The sequence below is a fragment of the Zeus faber genome (genome assembly GCF_960531495.2).
Source record: "Zeus faber genome assembly, chromosome: 11".
Taxonomy (NCBI): domain Eukaryota; kingdom Metazoa; phylum Chordata; class Actinopteri; order Zeiformes; family Zeidae; genus Zeus; species Zeus faber.
This window is the reverse complement of record NC_137205.1, coordinates 20,031,528-20,050,161: the sequence shown is the minus strand read 5'-3', so window position 1 is coordinate 20,050,161 and position 18,634 is coordinate 20,031,528. Positions and strand designations below refer to the sequence as shown.

At 44.5% G+C, this 18,634-nt stretch overlaps 3 protein-coding genes across 4 annotated transcripts; all 3 read right to left on the bottom strand.

Moving 5' to 3' along the window:
* Position 1: 1 nt before the first annotated feature.
* Positions 2-6,156, bottom strand: dhrs7b (dehydrogenase/reductase (SDR family) member 7B). Its single transcript, XM_080009042.1, has 8 exons — positions 6,008-6,156; positions 4,181-4,363; positions 3,649-3,767; positions 2,834-3,044; positions 2,579-2,671; positions 2,342-2,494; positions 1,663-1,875; positions 2-993 (listed from the first exon to the last, which is right to left on the bottom strand). The coding sequence occupies exons 2-7, from the start codon at positions 4,332-4,334 to the stop codon at positions 1,670-1,672; spliced, it is 936 nt and encodes a 311-aa protein (XP_079865168.1). The 5' UTR covers positions 4,335-4,363; positions 6,008-6,156; the 3' UTR covers positions 2-993; positions 1,663-1,669.
* Positions 6,157-7,265: 1,109 nt separating this feature from the next.
* Positions 7,266-9,732, bottom strand: tmem11 (transmembrane protein 11). Of its 2 annotated transcripts, XM_080009977.1 has the most exons (3): positions 9,603-9,693; positions 9,207-9,415; positions 7,266-8,347 (listed from the first exon to the last, which is right to left on the bottom strand). In XM_080009977.1, the coding sequence occupies exons 2-3, from the start codon at positions 9,365-9,367 to the stop codon at positions 7,831-7,833; spliced, it is 678 nt and encodes a 225-aa protein (XP_079866103.1). In that variant the 5' UTR covers positions 9,368-9,415; positions 9,603-9,693; the 3' UTR covers positions 7,266-7,830. The 2 variants fall into 2 exon arrangements, with proteins under 2 accessions (XP_079866103.1, XP_079866104.1); XM_080009978.1 differs by lacking the exon at positions 9,207-9,415 and having other exon boundaries at positions 9,603-9,732.
* Positions 9,733-10,854: 1,122 nt separating this feature from the next.
* On the bottom strand, positions 10,855-17,697 carry natd1 (protein NATD1). The gene is made up of 3 exons (XM_080009660.1): positions 17,563-17,697; positions 13,160-13,278; positions 10,855-12,678 (listed from the first exon to the last, which is right to left on the bottom strand). The coding sequence occupies exons 1-3, from the start codon at positions 17,660-17,662 to the stop codon at positions 12,562-12,564; spliced, it is 336 nt and encodes a 111-aa protein (XP_079865786.1). The 5' UTR covers positions 17,663-17,697; the 3' UTR covers positions 10,855-12,561.
* Positions 17,698-18,634: the final 937 nt, after the last annotated feature.

Genomic DNA, 18,634 nt, shown 5'->3' with positions numbered 1-18,634 from the left:
CGACATGTTTTGTATAAGTGCAATAATAGCAGTGAACCTTGACCATTGTGTGAAAGTCGCGTTGGTTCGAAGCAAGACGCCCGCTGCTCTGTCCTTATTTGTGAAATGCCCTTTAAAAAGAGAAACTAAACGTTCGAAGACGAGTACAGTATACAGAACACAACCTCATGTATAGAAAGAAGCTGATGCCATATTTGAGCAAAATATTTTCAACGTCCTTCTGTCGCGTCCGCTCTCGCTCGCTCTGTCGCGTCCGTGTCCGTCTTCTAACGCCGAGGTCCGACCCCAAAATCTCCTCGAGTGCGCCACTCGGACCTCTGAACGACCGCCGCCGGGATACGGCGGGGACGTTCTGTGTGGCTGGTTTTTTTTAAGGAGTTACAGCCTCACCGTGAACGTTGTTGACGGACGGTGAAAAATTTGGAAACGAGGCTGTGGAATGGAATATAGCAAAGAGCACCAGGCGTTAGCCAAGCCGCTCGTGTAGTAAACAAGCTTTACTTGTGCAGCTGACCTTGCACTGAATGACCGATACTGAACAGGAGCAGAGTTTCTTAACATCCACTTGTGTCTTTGGAGTTCTTCTGTATTCAGTTTTAACATTCTTCCCGACTTTCTGTTTAAAGGACTCTTCTTCCAGACCACCCCCCCTCACCGAGGATTCCTTCTGCTTCCCCCCATGAGGCTTATCACACGTTTTTGAAACTGTTCACATTTTCCATGTTGCGATTTCTTGAAATCACCAAGCCCCCGACGTAGTCGAGTTTAAGTTGAATGTTTCGTTTTAAAACTACCTTTGCGGGGAGGAGGGGGCTGAATTAAAAAAGGAAAAAAAAAAACGAAAAAGTCAAGACACCACTACCACGACCCCTGGAGGGAGAGTGAATTCAGTGCCTTGCTCAAAAGGCTTCTCGGCGGGGGCAAGCGGGGCCTTACACCACAGCGTCCTCTGATATGCGAGCTGGACTGACGGAATCTTGCTTCTTTTTCCCCCTTTGAGGAAAAACAAAAAAAAGGAAACACTTTGAGAAACTCTTTAGCAGTATTCACCGGGAACAAATGCAGAAGCATTTTTCCCCCACATTTACATCTATACATTATAACATACTATACAGCACAGGAATATAGTTTTTTAAAGGAAACGGCAGCCTGAATGACTGAATCACTCCCAATTTCAACTTTGTTAATCGTGTTGAACAGAAAGGACGGTGGAATAGGAATCTTAACACTAAGAGGTTGTGACGTCATTCCAAAAGCAGGATTTAGAAGCCGGTCTCGTGTCTTTTTACTATGCGGATAAACAACGGCATAACGTCCAGTCTCACATAATTTGGTTTGACGACATTAACACTCTGCAAGGCAAGGAAGTGTTGGGTTTTGTCTTTAAATCAGGCATGCAGGTTTGTTTGTTTGTTTTCCTCCCATTAAGATTTAATTGTACATTGACAATTCCAGTTGTTTTTGTAATATAATGTAAATTATTTGAACTATTTATTAACATTTGCAATAAGGTGTTATTAATATTAAGGACACCTGAAATGCGAGGGCAACTTGTATAAAGTTCTCAGTTTGTAAAAAGATGTTTTTATTCTGTGTATAAAGATGGTTCCAAAAGTTGAAATGGTCGGTCACTAAATATTTTAAAACTTTGGTCTTCGGTACCTCGGCCTCAGTCGTCTTTCACCCTCTGCTCTTTGCGAGCGCGGGAGGACATGAGCCTGAAGAAGAGGGCGGGGCACAGCGTCCGGAGGTACACGGCGGCGGTGGGCAGCGGCCCGGCCAGCAGCACCTCTTTCCTCCTCTGACGGACGGCCTGGAGGACCACCCGGGCGACCTCCACGGGGTCCCGTCCCGCCGCCGTCGTCCTGTCCAATACTAAAACGGAAAAAAAGGGTTTTTTTTTTGAAGGGGCGTGGGTAAGCGTCTGAAGGTCAACTGCGACTCGGCGTGACTCTGGGAGACTTACTCGAGTCGGTTAAATTAAACTCTGAATTTGTTACGTAGCTGACCCCACTGTACTTCCTTACAAATGAGCCATTCTAAATGGCAATGTTCTCTGGGAAACACATGGTGAGGTAAATTTTTCCATAGTTCATGTCACTAAAATGGAAATCCATAAGAACGTCTGTTGAGTGCTTTACACTATAAGCCCCTGAATTCCACTTAAAACTGCAAGGTTTCTGCTTTGGGTTTTTTTCCCCCCCTTCCCCAATATCCAGATTTACCAGAACAGTCCTTTTCTTTTCCCTTAAAGTTGCCTTCTAATAGATTTTTTTTTTTTTTTTTTTTCCATGCTCAGTTTTGCAATGAAGTTACGGATCTTTACTCCGCCCTTCCTTACCTCCATACTTGGATCCGTCCCCGGTGACGGCGTTGAGAGACAGGTTGGTGCGGATGTAGCCGGGGCTGACGACCGTCACGGGGATCCGGTAGCGCTCCATCTCCGCCCGCAGGCAGTCGAAGTAGGCCTGCGTGGCGTGCTTGGAGGCAGCGTCTGACCGGAGGGGAGAGGCGCTTAGAGACCGCGGCGTGGGTTAGCGGCGCGGTGCAGTTTTGGCTTGTGGAGGTGTTCACTCACATGCAGATCTGTAGGGAATGGCGATCCTGCCCTGGACGCTGCTGATAACCACGACGTGGCCGCTGCGGCGACGAACCATGGAGGGCAAGAGGGCTGCGGAGAGGAGTCATAGCAGTGAAGCCCCTTGCAGTATAGTTTGCACACAAACACATGATACAATGATGTGACATACTAATAATGAAACAAAAGATTTTAAGTAGAGTGACTCATGACTGACGTGCATGTTCGTTGTCCTTTTTTGCGTCGCTTACTCACCCTGAGTCAGAGCGATGGGCCCAAAGTAGTTTGTTTCCATCACTTCCCTCTGAACCGCGAGATCGGTGCCGAGGATGTCACCACGGTAACTGATTCCGGCGTTATTGATAAGGACGTCCACCTGGCCGTGACACCTCAGTATCTCCTCCGCAGCCGTGTCCACGGTCCCCGTCTCGGCCAGGTCAAAGGTCACTGTGCTGGGGGTGTGCGTCTGGTGCGGAGCGGGGATGGATTAGATCGCTGTTATCCACACACGCTGACTGCCTTTGGTTTGTGTTTACCACGGACGGTACAAATTGAAATCAATGCCCGGTTGCTTTGCAATGCGCCGACAACACACCTTTTCTTTTTTACACCTAAAAATATCACAGTACTATTTACCACAACTGTGGCTTTATTTAGACAACAAACTGACCTTTGGAGCAAGCTGTGATTAAGCGCATGCCCGGTGTCGTGGAAGGCTTTTTTTTTTTTATTTTCCAGATAAACGCTGCAGACTGAATGTGACTTAGTCAGTATTGACCTTTAGTTCTCAACAGCCTGTGTGGCTCTATATCAGGAAGATCAATCTGGAGAGCGATCCTGCAGAGTCATAACATCAATAACCTCCGGTGACAAAAAGGTTGCGGCGTTAACCCTTTCAAACCAGGAGGTTCCTGAACAAATCTGTGCAGACGTGTGAGGTGGCTGAAATACAAAACGAGAAGCCCAGCGCAGAAAGGTATATTCTATGACCCCCCCAATACACTCGTACCTTCCCTCCTCATGAGCTCTGTGTGTGTGTGTGTGTGTGTGTGTGTGTGGTGTGAACACACCTTTTGCTTCCCATCCGTTGGAGACGCCATGAGCTCCTGGACCGTTGCCTGCAGGCGGGCGGCGTCTCGTCCGCACAGCACCAGCCGAGCCCCAGCGGCGTGGAACACCCGTGCACATTCTGGAACAGAACGAGGAAAAAAGGAACCTCTGTCCAATGTGGATAATCACAGCGACTCGTACTGGAACAGGCACTAGAAAATCTCCTCGTACACATTCGTGTATTTTTTTTGATCCATCAACCATGAGCAACTTTTTTGTGTGTAAATCTAAAATATATTTGTACATTTTTTCCTTTTTCTTTCACAGTAAATCACAGCTCAGTCCAAGCAACACAAAACATCTTACCTTCAGTCTACACTATGTTCTATTAGTACATTTTTATAAAAGTTATTTATGTTGCTGCTGTAAACTTTCTATCAATTTGATTAGATGTCATTGTCACGGTGGAGAAATAAAAAGTAGAAGACGAGTCTCCTCTTAATCTTATCGCACCGTGTAATTACGTCGATAAAGAGGAAGGGGATAAGTGACCTTTGCCCAGACCGGAGCTGGCCCCAGTGATGACCACCACGGCATCCTGGACCGAAGCTCCTCCTCTGAGACGGAGAAGCACCCGGTAGAGCAGCAGGACCCCGAGGCCCCCCAAAAGCAGGGGCAGCGTGGCCCCTCCTATCGCACGCTCCATGGCCGCACACCGGCTGCTCTGCGGTCTGTCTGGGAAAACACACACACACACACACACACACACACACACACACACACACACACACACACACACACACACTCTTGTGGCTTCCTGTCTAACCATCCTGGAAGGGGACCGACTTTTGTGCGTATGAAGGTTTCTTTCTTTTCCGCCCCCTCTGTGATTTTGGGGAGTACTTTCATACCTTGACTGAGGGCTTAGGTTTAGGGGATCAAACTATCCAGTATGGATCCAAATGGAAAGCCCTTTTAGATTCAACCCGTTTATTCAACCGACACAACTTCATGGTACCTCAGCGGAATTGCACCATGATATATATCAACTTTGCAAATTATGTGAATAAATTCAAGTCGTCGTAGCCTCTTCCAGTCAACTCCACCAAGACCAGACACTTGACCAACACGCCCTACACTGCCAATATTGAAACAGAAATCATAAAATATCTTTGGACGAGGCAGAGTCCGACCTTAACCCGTCCATGGCTTCTCTAAGCCCCTCTGCCAAGCCACAAAGCCTCGGGGATTGTTGGCGTCCAGGCAGGTCGGCGATCCCCGGCCCCTTTTTTTTTCCAAAGCAGGAAACAAACACCAGGCCTAGCAACAGTGACTCCTGTGTTGTATGTGACGTGCGGTCGTGCACGCAGCTGTGCACGACCGCACCCCTGCTCCAGCTGGACAGTGTGGACAGGATTCAAGCACCGTCGCATTCTATGTAAGCAACAAAGAAACAGTCAAACAAGACTCAGCGGACGCTTTTAAACTGAAGTGAAGGAAGTGAATGGCTGCCTCGACAGAATATGTCAAACTATACACTCCTTCATCTTCTGGGTTTTTTGTATTTTTTCTATATCAGGTGTGAAATGAAAACTTATGGGAGGCTAAACCTGGCAGAAGCTTTGTTCTGTTGATATGGTTGACATGAAGAAGAAGAAGAATCTTTAATTATCACACAACACACCACACCACATGCACATGCTTTGGATGGTGGCCGGTGAAATGAGGACCCAGGACCTTCTTGCTGTGAGGCAGCAGTGCAATGCACTGCGCCACCGTGCCACGAATGGTTGACATGGTTGACATGGTTAATATGGTAAATATGGTTCATAAAGTTGATAAGGAGCATCTGTTTACATGTTGATTCTAATACTTAGATAGACGCGTTTTCCCCAAAATGACTCCATGAACTGTTACTCAAACAAATTCCAGGTAAGTGAGGAGGATGTGAAATGATTCTATCCAGTACTTTTATATACACAACTTCGGGTAAGTAAGAAAAAAAATACCACTACTACTACCACGACTATGCAGAGAAATGCATTTTGTTGCCTCAGTACTTGTACTCTGTGCAATGACAGTTAGTTGTATCGAATCGAATCTACTACTACCACCATCGCCACTATTACCGGTACTACTACAATAGTGCTGCTACTACTACTACCAGTACTACTGCTGATAATAATAATAATAATAATAATAATAATACAAATAATAAAAACGGACAGATTTGAAGGCCTTATATTTGTAATTAAAGGTAATTAAAGATATGTTAGGAGTTTTAAAGACCTGACGTCGTAATGAAATGAAGACAATAAACAATCGTTTAGACAGTGTAGCGGCTAATGCTAATCAGCATCTACCTGCGCGTCAACTCACCTGTAAGCGCTGAACTGGTTTCCGGTTCTTCCTCTTGGATCCTTACTTGGATCCAACGCGGTGTCAGCGCGGGGACGCGGGGACACGGGGACACGGGGACACGGGGACACGGGGACCTCTGCAGTGCACCGCACCGGAACTCTGCTGCTCCGTGCCGCTGGGTACCGGTATGACGGGTGCACGCCGCGGTGCGCCCTGGGTAACGGGCAGCGCGCTACGGATTGTGGGTATTGTAGGTTCAGTGCCTACGCGCGTCCGGCCCGACGGCACGGCACGCAGTGTAAACAACCGAAAAGTGACTGTGCGGCCTGTGCTGACAGCATGATACAGATACTCATCAAAGTAGGCACTACAGATGATGCCTAATGTGTAATAGATAATCATAATTATAATGAATATACAAAACTTTATATGAAGAATGTTTGGAGCATAACTGCAGCCCACCCACCTGTACATAATATACACACCTACCCTCCCCCCGAAGATTTCAGGAGAATCTAAAATAAGCTGGCAATAAGAAGACTCAAACTACCACTGATAATAACAATAATATGAATAATAATAAATTCTGCCTGTAAAAAGCTGTCGTAGATCACCCTACAGCTGTGGACATGAAAAACTGCCATCGCTATCGGGCTCCAGTGTGTCCGGTTTGAAGTCCAAACAACGTGTCATGTAAAACACCAATAAACTCCATTTGCACCTGTAAATGATCAAATAAATTCAACATCTGACGACATCCATCACCACCCTCCTGCTCCCCGGAGCTGGTCCGTGGCAAAAATCAAACTTGTTAAACGTCGCTGTCAAGCATTTATTTGCCAAGCTGCTCCAAACTCACCTTCCGCTGGGACCTGGAACAATAAGACTGATCAATACAGCACGTTCTTTACAAGTGGCTCCGAATAACAATCATATCAATGCTAAAGGTTGCTGTAGTTGATATTTACCAAAAACTAAGCCAGGAAATGGTGCATTTAAAAGTTGTTTTTAAACTAAATTAAGGGTGTTAAGAATCAAACTACCATAATGTCTACTTTAACTGAAGTCCTATTTGCAGATGAACTGTAACCAATACTTTTGTCTATATTTAAAACACCCACTGCTCTTGTAACTATTAGCAGAGTTTGAGCAGGCGTCCACTCCATCTAACTAATACTATGTGCAGCTGCACCCAGCAAATACATTTGATTCGGATGGAGCAAGAAAACTTACATGCACACAACACATTCTGAAATAAGATGCCGCTTGCTCTGTTCACGACCTCATGTAGAATATGTTTAATGAAAAAAAAGCAAAATAAAATACAGAAAGGTGAGGTTGAAATATCCTACTGTTTAATGACAGGGTGATGTACTGATCAGCAAGAAAGGGGCACAGTAAAACTACGAGGAAGAGAGCGGAGAGCTCGGCTGCACCTTTTCGATGTCTGTTCCCTTCAACGGCCACCCTATCCAGTCCACAGTAACGGCTTTTCTACCCTTGAATGCGAGCTTGTGTATCGGGAAGCAGGTGGAGGAAGCACGAAGGTCGTGTGGAGGTGAGTGGGCTGCTGTAGTCGCTTACAAGTAAAGTAAATGAAAGGGACAAAAAAAACAAAACAAAAAAAAACAAAAAAAAAAACATGATTCCTTTTAGTTTTAACTATATCCCTCTGATCATTCAAGTTCAAAATGGAAGCGCCCATCATACACGTGGAGCTGAGCTTGGGCCCTGATAACGGCTGCCACTCTGCAAACTTCTGGGGGGTGGATAGGTTATTTATACATTATGTTGTTTTTCCTTTTTTCCTCTGTTGGTCATAAACCCTCTTCAGAGTGCGCTCATACTGCATAGAGTTCGTAGATCTTCTTAGCGCAATACGCCAGGGCAGCCAGTGCTATTGTGTTGTGGAGTCTCTTTCTGTGGATGTCATCCCTGCGCACCAACACCACGGGCGTCGAGGAGGTGAGCGTATGCAGGGGCAGCCGCGAGAGTTTTTGGCTGTCGTATTCTACCTGGTACTTGCAGCAGGGGTCAAATTGCCATGAAATGCCGTAGAGAGCGGCGCAGGCCACACTGAGGGCGCCGGCCGGCAGTGCCACGTAGCGCGTGTACTCTGGCGGCAGTGAAAGCGGTGTCAGGAGGCAGGCGGTGCCCGACAGCACCGCCGTCTTGTGCAGGCAGTTGCCCACGGCGATCCAGCGGGCCGTCTCATCGCCGATGCGCGTGGGCTCGATCACGATGTATTTGTACTGGGCCTCCAACGCCTGCTCCAGCTCATACTCAAACTGGTCCTGCGCATTCTCCCCGTTGTAGATTTCGTGCACAATATAGCAATCTGTCGCCGCCATCACTCCCCTGTACCATGAGAGAACATAGGAATGATTAACGAGGAAAAACAGAGCTATCAGGAGAAACTAAGTAAATCATTTTACGGCTCGGTCAAGCACCAAAATTTGCAGATTAACTTTCACAGATTACTTTACGCAGACCATATATGGCTAGCATTTTTATTTATCATTTTCCACTTTTGGAAAAGAGACACTAGTCTTATAAAACAAGCGACTTAGCTCTAGAGGCACATAAATACAGTTGACTGTCAGCTAGATTCAATCTACCTCTTTATCCCTCGACATACACACACAAATAAAACACACACATTTATAGCTATATTTATACATGCACAATTAAAAAATATATATAATAAAACAAGTATACAAAGGATGGATTGAGCTTTCAAATTCGGTTACATTTTAGGGTTGTTGTCGTTTAAAGATTATCCGGGGTTTATTTGGGTGAAAATAACTCTGAAATATGACAGATCCTGCTGTACACTCAATCATAACTCTCAATTGCTTGTTTGAGGCCTTCAGTGAGTGTTGACAAGCTGGCAAGCCCAGGGAGTCGGAAAAAACACCGACGGGGTTAATACAAAGTACACCAGACTATTACGGACGAACACAAGCCAAAAAAAATACACATTTTTAAGAAAATATAACTGTACTCAGATGTCAATGGAAGTTGCCAAGTTGTGGAGCAGTGGTTAGCTAGCGTTAGCTAATCAAGGGGGAATTCTCTCCAGTCACACCAGTCGGCGTTTAACTCCTTAAAACCGAGGGAACCGAGCATTCGGGGAGGCGGCGTGCGCGGACGACGACGCGGCGAAGGCCGCGTCGAAAGAGCTCGGGCTCGGCGGGAGCAACGCGGAGCCACTGACCTCTCCCTGTTTACTGGGACACCGCGCCTCCTTCCCAGCGACGCCATGTTGGAGATGCAGCGCTGGTTTGCGGCTGACGTCTGGCGCCGCGGTGCGTTGTGGGTAATGTGGTCCGCCGACGCGCCGGCGCCGCTACGCGCGTCCGACCGAGGACTACACATCCCAGGGGGCGGGCGCGAGTCTGAGGCACAGCGCGCATAGCTCGGGCGCTTTTCGTAATGTAGAGAGGAGGTCACACGATGTGATTCGGTTTAAAAATGGAATAAAGTCAATGGAGGCGCTGTCATCCACACGAATAAAACAAACGCAACGCGTGGAATTGCCTGCTTAAACGCAACGGTACATATATAGGTCACCGATAACGACAAAATGTCAACAACAACAACAAAATCCAACCTGTGCGTCGGTATTCCGGTGTTCAACCCAGATATTATTTCATGGCGCTGTTCCTTCATGAACCAGGTTCTCCGGGAGCCAAAAGGGACTCACCCATGCTGCTCTCCGCCGAGCGTCGATCTGCGCCGTGGGCGCAGGGAGGATCCAGCCGGTTGGGAGGATCCAACCGCAGATGGCCGCGTCCCGGATTAGATCCGATATCTTATTTTCACACAAGCGCAAAGTGCTCGCTCACACGAGGGCCGTGCGTTTTTAAAAAGCACGCCCCCCCCCCTAAATGCACAACGCAGAACTGTTTTACTACTTGTTTCTGTCTGATCAAAGATGAAAAAAAAGAATACATAAAAAACATTTTGAATGGGGAGATTCATCATCCCATTGCGATGCGTAATATATATTTTTTTATTATGTGTCAACAGTATTCATCGCTCAAGGTTCTTCACCCCATCCCCTTCCCTATTCATTGTAACTTATTTTATTCAACCAGGGTAAAGGTGACACACACAAAAAACACCCATACAAATTAAAACGGCACAACACCCAACAGCATGAAAACAATTAGGAACAACAGCGTTCATACTGAAACAGATCCACAATTCTGTGTTTCAAGTGATAGATTCCCTCTTTTCCACTTGAGAGCACCCTGCATTGTGTTCACTCGGCTTCTCCTTGGGAGTCAGTGGAGGGCCACGACAGCAGCATCCTGGATTTGGGAGGATGGGAACACGAGCCATCTTTGATCCGCGGTATTGCGGCATGCTTGTGACACTCTGGAGCCGCCACAGGAAGAGCATCCTGTTTATGGTTCTGATGGATGAAACGAGAGCGGTCCCCATGTCCCTTTGTTTGGTCCTCGACATGAAGTGAAAAACTTTCAAAGTTTCCCCAAACACAAGTACAGTTACTGCTTGGAAATCAGTTTGTTTTTTTTACGGCTTTCCTGTGATTGAGTCTATTGTCATGTTCTGTTGGGACGAATACTTATATTCATTTTAACTCAGTTTGGATAATGTCCGCTAACAGTTGTAATATAAATGGCATTTGGTTTTGATATCTTCATCGTGTAGCTGTAAATATGTTTATCTACATGTACCTGGGTAATACAATTATGACATTTTTGGTCATAGAAATGACATGTGGTAACCCAAATCCTTACATCATATTTGTTTTCAAGCGTAAGCCTCTATAACCATCAATCCATTTGACTCACACCGCATCTGCATCAAATGTTTTAGCAAGAATTTATTAACAAAGAAAACAAGAACAAAATGAAAACAAAGAAAATGAAAATGGCTTCTGTCAGTTACAGATTAAAGGAATCACTGCGGTCGGATGCATCTCGTGAAGCTGAGCAACAGTTTTACCTTTAAATAAAAAACACATTTTGGCCTTCTTTTAAGAAAAACAAAACAAAACAATAAAACAAATACAAAACAGAAAGTCAAGTCTGTATGCCTTAGTGTCTCATGAAATAAGCGCGCGTCAACAAAATTTATTTCAGTTTTCATCCACACGCATCCAATTATTTATTGTTCTTTTTGCGTCACTTCTTTCTCGCGTTGCTGATGTCACATAAAGACCCTGGAAGCTTGACATCCCTGGACGACGCTCAATGGTTTCACTTTTATAAAAGCTTTTTTGGATCTTGTTTGCAGCGCGCGTTAAAACCCGTGAAGGATGAGACTGACACACGGCGTCGGCCTGGTCGTGTTCAGAGTGTCAATATTGCTGTCGTGGCTGATCCCCTGAATTGTATTTCACCTCACAAGTCCACATTAAATAAGGACAAGATTAATGAAACTTCAACATGTACAGACATAGTGAGAGGTGTGTGTGTGTGTGTGTGTGTGTGTGTGTGTGTGTGTTGGGGTGGGGGTCGATCAGATTATTGTCCTATAGCTGAGAAAAAGAAGCTTGTAGGTTAGGAATGCCCCGTGCGCCATCTTGAGAAGGACTTAAGTTATTGATGTAAGAATGCATGTATTGCTCTACACAGTGTAACAGCTTTAGACCCTTCTCTGTATGGTTGGTACTTCTTCATAGCTACATCATCATCAGCGGAGAAAACAAAATCTGGCAACGCATGTTTTTTTTGTTTATCGAGAGTTCGGCGTCCTCAGTTTGAGCTCTTTGGTTCTGTAACAAGTCAGTTCCTAAAAATAACATAAATAGAGCAGAAGATCTCTTAAATATAGTAAATAAGTGACTGGTCATCCATCTAATGCCGCACACAAATAAATTTTTTTCACAGACAAACAAAATATCCTCCGCCTACCACCTGAAGGGGTGTAGTCTGAAAATTCAGAACTCTCTCCATCGCCAATCATAAAAAACATTTTTAAAAGACGGTTTTGGATAGAATCACCCAAAGAAAGGTCCCCTTACTATTCTACTGGTACAGCTATATTAGCATTTTGGTGCTGTTTTCAACACCACCCACTGATTATAGGAGATGTCAATTTAGTTAGAAATACACATAAGCTTGGGGTGGGTGGGTGGGGGACAACTGGAAAGCACCTATGGCTCGGATCTCAAGCATCACGGGAAATCAGACTTGTGCTCACGACTACCGAGTACAGTGAGGAACGACGGCCAGTAATTGTTCGTAGGTTATGACATAAAGGTTTTTTTTTTTTTTTTGGCCGAGGTAATAGGCTTCAGCTTTCGCCGCTCACGTTCAGAAGGAGTCACGCACACAAGAGCTACGTCGACGACTGCGCCGCACCTTTCTTCCTGTTCCCGTTTCCGCCGTCTGCGCTCCAATATTATGGACAAAGCACTGAATGGTCGCTCAACCGCCCACGCCGCGGAAGCCTTGGCGCGCGCGCGCTCGGCTCCTTTTTGGATTTATACAATATGCCCTGGAAGGTCCTCTGAGGAAAACGGCCCTTCGAGCCCAAAGCACGAGGAAATATGTCTCGAGTGGGAGTCTCTTCCCGCTCCCCCGAGCCTCCAGAGGTCACTGGTAGATGTGTTCAAAGTAGTGAGGCTGGGGATTCTCCTTGACGTATTTCTGAATGTACCAGCATGTCAAGTGAGCCTTCAGATCCTCTTCCACCACAAAGTCCATGGCTGCCTGCCACCCAGACAAAACAAAACACACTTATTACTCTTGACATTTTAGAAAGAAAATGAAAACATTTAGAGGTACTAGTCTTTGATTTCATCGCCTGTTCATGTTTAATATCTAACTTATGTGTGTACTTTATATATTTATTGATACTGAACTGGCTTGTACACTTTGGTACATTGTCTTTTTGAATAGGTCACCTTGAATCTCCCTGTGGTTAGTGCAGAGCTAAAGTAATAATTAATTGCTTATTAATTGTGTGTATGAATAATCTTCAAAAGACATGATTAGCGTAGTCCAAATAGTTGCTCTCAAAGCAAAAAATTTTTTTTTTGATTTAATAAGTGACGCATATTATCTCTGAGTGCAATGTATCGTAATTCAAGTTGGTTGTGTTTAAAACGCAGCCGCGAGAACCGTGAAAGAGGACACTGAGTAAACTAAACCTGGTTTATTCAGCTTCTTTGCCGTTCAAATAAACCTGTACCTTAGCCAAATGCTTTGCGATGCCTTTCCCTTGATAGGCATCTGGAACCTCTGTGTGCTGCAGGTCCACCGTCTTCTTCCCAACATACTCATACAGGAGCACAGCACGGTCATGGGATCCTGATCGCAAGGAATAATAATAATAATAATAATAATAATGATCTTTATTTGTATAGCACCTTTCATACCCCACATGTAACTCAAAGGGCTTTATATTAAAAGGTCATCAGATAATTACAATAAAAGCAAAGCAAGAAAAGCAAAATGCATTTACAAAGTAGAATAATAAAGGCGCAGTGTGTACAATTTACGGAACGGACTTGGCAGAAATGAAATATAATAATCATAAGTACGTTTTAATTAGTGTATATTCCCATGAAAATAACAATAGTTGTGTTGCCGTTACCTTAGAATGAACCGCTTTTCTCTACATGGGCGCGGGCACGCTTCACGGAGGCCTCCGTGTGTCACCGCCGTGTTTCTACAGTGGCCGAGAACGGACAAACCAAACACTGGCTCTAGAGAGGGACTTTCGTGCTTTTCGCGACCCACCGTCTCTTCCACAGAGGCCGCCATATTGCGGAGGGGTATTCCGTTGGTTGTGATCTGCAACCTCACCACTAGGTGCCACTAAATTCTACACACTGCACCTTTAAATAATTAAAAGAATGAAATATATTAAAAACAGGGTGAGATTAAACGTTCCTCAATTATTTCCTAATTTCAATAAAGTCTTGGATTTTACCACCATGAGACCCAAAATGCACAAAATAAAACAATAATAATAATAATAGAACACAGTTCCTTCTTATTGTCAACACTTTGTCGACTATTGTCAACTTTTCAAACCAACCAAATGTAAATTGGAAGGTCACAAAAAGATAACGACATCTACATAATGGAAAAAAATAACATCGAGAAAATATATCTAGAGTTTGATTTGCTTTGTCAGACGATATCGCTCTGATCAGAGCTGCAGGTAGGAATGTGCCTTTTACTACCAGCGTTAAAAACAAAGTTACGTTTTTGCTGTGCTTACTTTGGTGAGTAACTTAAAAGTAGTGCAATAAGTAACTTATTGTTTGTCATTAAGTCTAGTTTTGCTAAAGCACTTTACTGTTTGGGTGTGTTGTTTAAATATTTAAATATTTTTGTATCTATTTATACATTTCTATAGTCAAATAAAAGTTACCTATTGAGAAACAAGTGCTTTTTCTTAACAAATCAAAACTCCATAGTCAAACAATGGCATAGTCGTCAGTGTTGGGGGAAAAAAAAAAAATTTTAATCGAAAATCAAATTGTGGATTTGGAGAATCGTGACACCGCTAATGTTTTTCGGTACTTACTTCAGTATATTCAGTTTATGTTCAAAGCAATATATATGAAAGCAAAGGCAAAATAATAACCAGGGACTGTATCTATCAAACTGCTCATCAATGATTACTGGGTTTTTTTTTACTAAGACACGCCTCTACCTTTTCTCTCTTAATAAACTGTAACCGGGAAAACTGGATCCACCGATTAATTGGGCCGATATTTGCATGTTTCGAGATAATGGGCTGTGCTCACGAGGCTGATGAACAAAGAATGTCTGCAGACTAGTGTTGTCAAAAATATACATTTTTCTATCTAGATTGATTCTGAACATTTGAAACAGTTCCAATTAGATTATCGATACACCGGCAGCAGCTGCTTCCTCCCTCTCTCTTCTGACGGCGAGCTGAAACACACACCGCCGCAGTGACCACATAGCCCCGCCCCCTCTCGCTCACTGTTACGCTCCCAGGCGGGGAGTGTCCCGTCCCCCGACAGTCTGTACTCTGACATCATAGCATTGTGGCGACAGTATGACATCGGGACACAGGCGTTTAAGATGGCCAGACAGAAGCAGGCTGCGGTCAATCTGACCACGCCTCAGACTCGGAATAACATCTCTTTCCATCAGCCTCATTACTGACCTTGAGAAAACACATTCTGTGAGTTAATTCATGTTACTGGTGTATGCAAACACTGTAGGAGCCATGACAACAGGTTGTTTACATCTGCAAAAAGATCCCTAGTCTGCATACTTCTGTACCGCTCCACAGTTTTGCGCCGCTTCTATTGAGGACACCAAGAGTGAGCTCCTGTCGCCGGGTACTTTTTGGGAGAGTGTTTAGCTCGCTGCATCGCCCCGCAGGGAGGGCAGAAGATTTGCCGTCTTCACTCGTCTCATTCGCTCCAGTTTGTCATGGCGTTCCCTCATTAAAGATGGCAAGTGCAGAGCCTCCGGGACAGGTTTTGGAAGAAAACAGGAGGAGTGCTGCTTGGAAATACTTTGCATTTGAGGCAAAAACGTAAACCCAACTCAAGAGAATTTGAATGGAGCTTTTGTTCTCCTCCAGACGGGGCTGCACTGCGCGTGCGTTCCCGTGGCGATATTACTGTGTTTTTATTTTAGATCTGTTATTTTTCACTTATTTTTCCATGTGTTTTTATTTTAGATATGAATATTTTTGGTTGTTTCCTAACCCGTACCCAACCAGATTTATTATTATTATTATTATTTTTTTTTTAAACACAACTGAGTTAAGGGACAGCCCCGTTCCGTCCCTTTACAAACAAAAACCCTGTGTGTGCCGTGTCACACCGTCGCTGTTGCTCTACGTTGCCATGCGACTTAGTTTTGTAACAAATTGGTGTTTTGTGTGAAAACTGTACTTGTAAATAATAAATCCTGCACTTCTGGAATGGGGAGAGTATTTCCCAACCAGACTCCAATATGACCCTGTTTATTATTATTTTTTCTTTATAGTTTATTATTTTTCATTTCCCAGTTGTGTTTTTTTTTAATTACCCGCAGACACTTTAGTTAACACATATTTTTTTTAAATGAGTGCGCGGCAGAGGCAATGCAGACTATAACATTGGTGTTCAATAAACGTTCATTTAACTTCAGCAATTTTGTGTCTCATTGGTTATTATTTTTTAATTGTTGTATTTTATCAGATGCAAAAAAACAACAACATGATGGGCATAATATATATATATATATATATATATATATATATATATATATATATACACACACACACACACACACACACACACACATAAACACACACCGGCCACTTTATTAGATACGGCTGTTCAATTGCTTGTTAACACAAATAGCTAATCAGCCAATCACATGGCATCCATCCTGCCTTGTATCAAGAGTTCAAGCTGGTGGTGGTGGTGGTGGTGTTATGGTGTGGGGGATATTTTCTTGGCATACTTTGGGCCCCTTAGTACCAGTTGAGGATGGTTTAAACGCCACAGCATACCCGAGTATTGTTGCTGACCATGTCCATCCCTTTATGACTACAGTGCACCCATCTTCTGATGGCCTCTTCCAGCAGGATAATGCACCATGTAGCAAACCTCAAAACATCTCAAAATGGTTTCCTGAACATGACCATGAGCTCACTGTACTCCAATGGCCTCCAGTCGCCAGATCTCAATCCAGTAGAGCACCTTTGGGATGTGGTGGAACGGCAGATTGGCATCATGGATGTGCAGCCGACAAATCTGCAGCAACTGCGTGACGCTATCATGTCAATATGGACCAACATCTCGGAGGAATGTTTCCAACACCTTGTTGAATCTATGCCACGAAGAATTATGGCAGTTCTGAAGGTGTACCTAATAAAGTGACCAGTGAGTGTGAGTGTGTGTGTGTGTGTATATATATATATATATATATAGCTTTTATTGTCACTTTCTGACGCCCTTCTTTAAATGTATAAAGCACTTTGTATGAAAGGTGCTATACAAATAAAGGATCTTATTATTATTATTACTCCATTTAGGAGCTAGAAGTTCAGTAGGAAGGTCAGTGTGTTACTCGAAGTTCTACAGTGATTTTACTGTATTTAGATCAGAATACTTCACACATAGAGATGACTAGGGGCATCATCAGAATGGGTCAGAGAATAATAAAATGGAATAAAACCAAGGATTTCTGCCCCTTCGGGGGGATGACGATGAAGCCTGGTCCGTATTCACTACCTGGATGACAAGCGTCTCACAGGCCAAAAGAAACACTCGCAAGACGGATGTTTTTCTGCCTTAAAGGAACTGGCTGTGCTGTGCGTGCCTGTGGCATCAGTCACAAAACGCTTGGGAAAAGTTTTTTGGGTTTGTTTTTGAGGAAAACAGTCGATTATCCATCAGTTAAATGAATTACGTTGCTAATCATGTCACCGATCGAGAAAATACAGACTTGTCACTTTGCCCATCGCCGAGCGTGCAGCGGGGGATCAGTAGTTTGCAGCAGAAGCTAAAGCAGCTAGCCGTGCCATTAGCTAGCCGTGCCATTAGCTAGCCGTGCTATTAGCTCGCCGCGCTAGCAGCGAGCGCGTCGCGATGTTCCCAAACTCACCGTTCAGTCTTATGACGAACTGGCGCCGCTTCCTATCGTGTTCAACGCGGATCGGGGAGCTGTTGACTTCGAGGGCGTTGAGTTGTGCTGCATGTGCCATAATAGCCGCCCGGGGGGAAGCGACGACGGGGAGACGGCGGCGGCTCTGAAACTGGCGGCTGGACGGAGCGGACCGAGCGCGGCGCTTGGAAGCAAAACACTGGGATCAGCTGTGCGCGGTCACGTGGCCCCGCCGGCCAATCGCCGCTGTTCGCGCGGCGGCCTCCAGGGGGCGCCCGAGGGGAGCGCGTCGGGAACAGAGCGGAGGGCCGCGCTCCGTCCTACACCTCAGTTTATTTTATTTATTATTATTTTACTGTCATAGTATAGTATAGTAGAAGTACAATTAGTGGTACTGATGTCGTGTCGATGTATTTGTTGTGATTTATTTTTTTTATTATTTCAATGAAGAGTAATTCGCGCAGAAGAGATGGAAGCACGATGACTAGAAAATATAATACTACAATAAAAAAAACGAGCATGATGATTATTAACGCTAAACACTCTCCCCCAATGTACCCAGAGAGAGGAGCCCACTTTCCGTATCTTCAACAGAGGCGGCGTGAAACTGTGGAACGGCACAGAGCCTGCGCAAGCGCCTCGTGTCGATGAGGCACACTTTAGTATTTTTAGTATTTTTGGAGCTTGTTGTGCGTAATCGCCGGGCGTCATGACATTTCACTGCATATACGTATGACCGTATGTATGCCTATGTGACAAACAACCTCTTGAATCTTGAAGTATGCAGACTAACGATCAGTCTCTATGCAGATGTAAATAACCTGTTATTACGTTGTCTACACTGTGTGCATACACCATTAACATGTATAAACTCACCAATTGTGTTTTCTCGAGGTCAGTGACGAGGCTGATAAAAAAGAGATGTTATATATCATTTCACCACACGTATGTATGTGACAAATAAACATCTTTAATCTTGAGACATTAGTCAGAGTCTGAGACATGATCAAATTGACTGCATGTGTTTCTGTCTGGCTATCTTAGTATGACATTGGGACATATCATCACAATG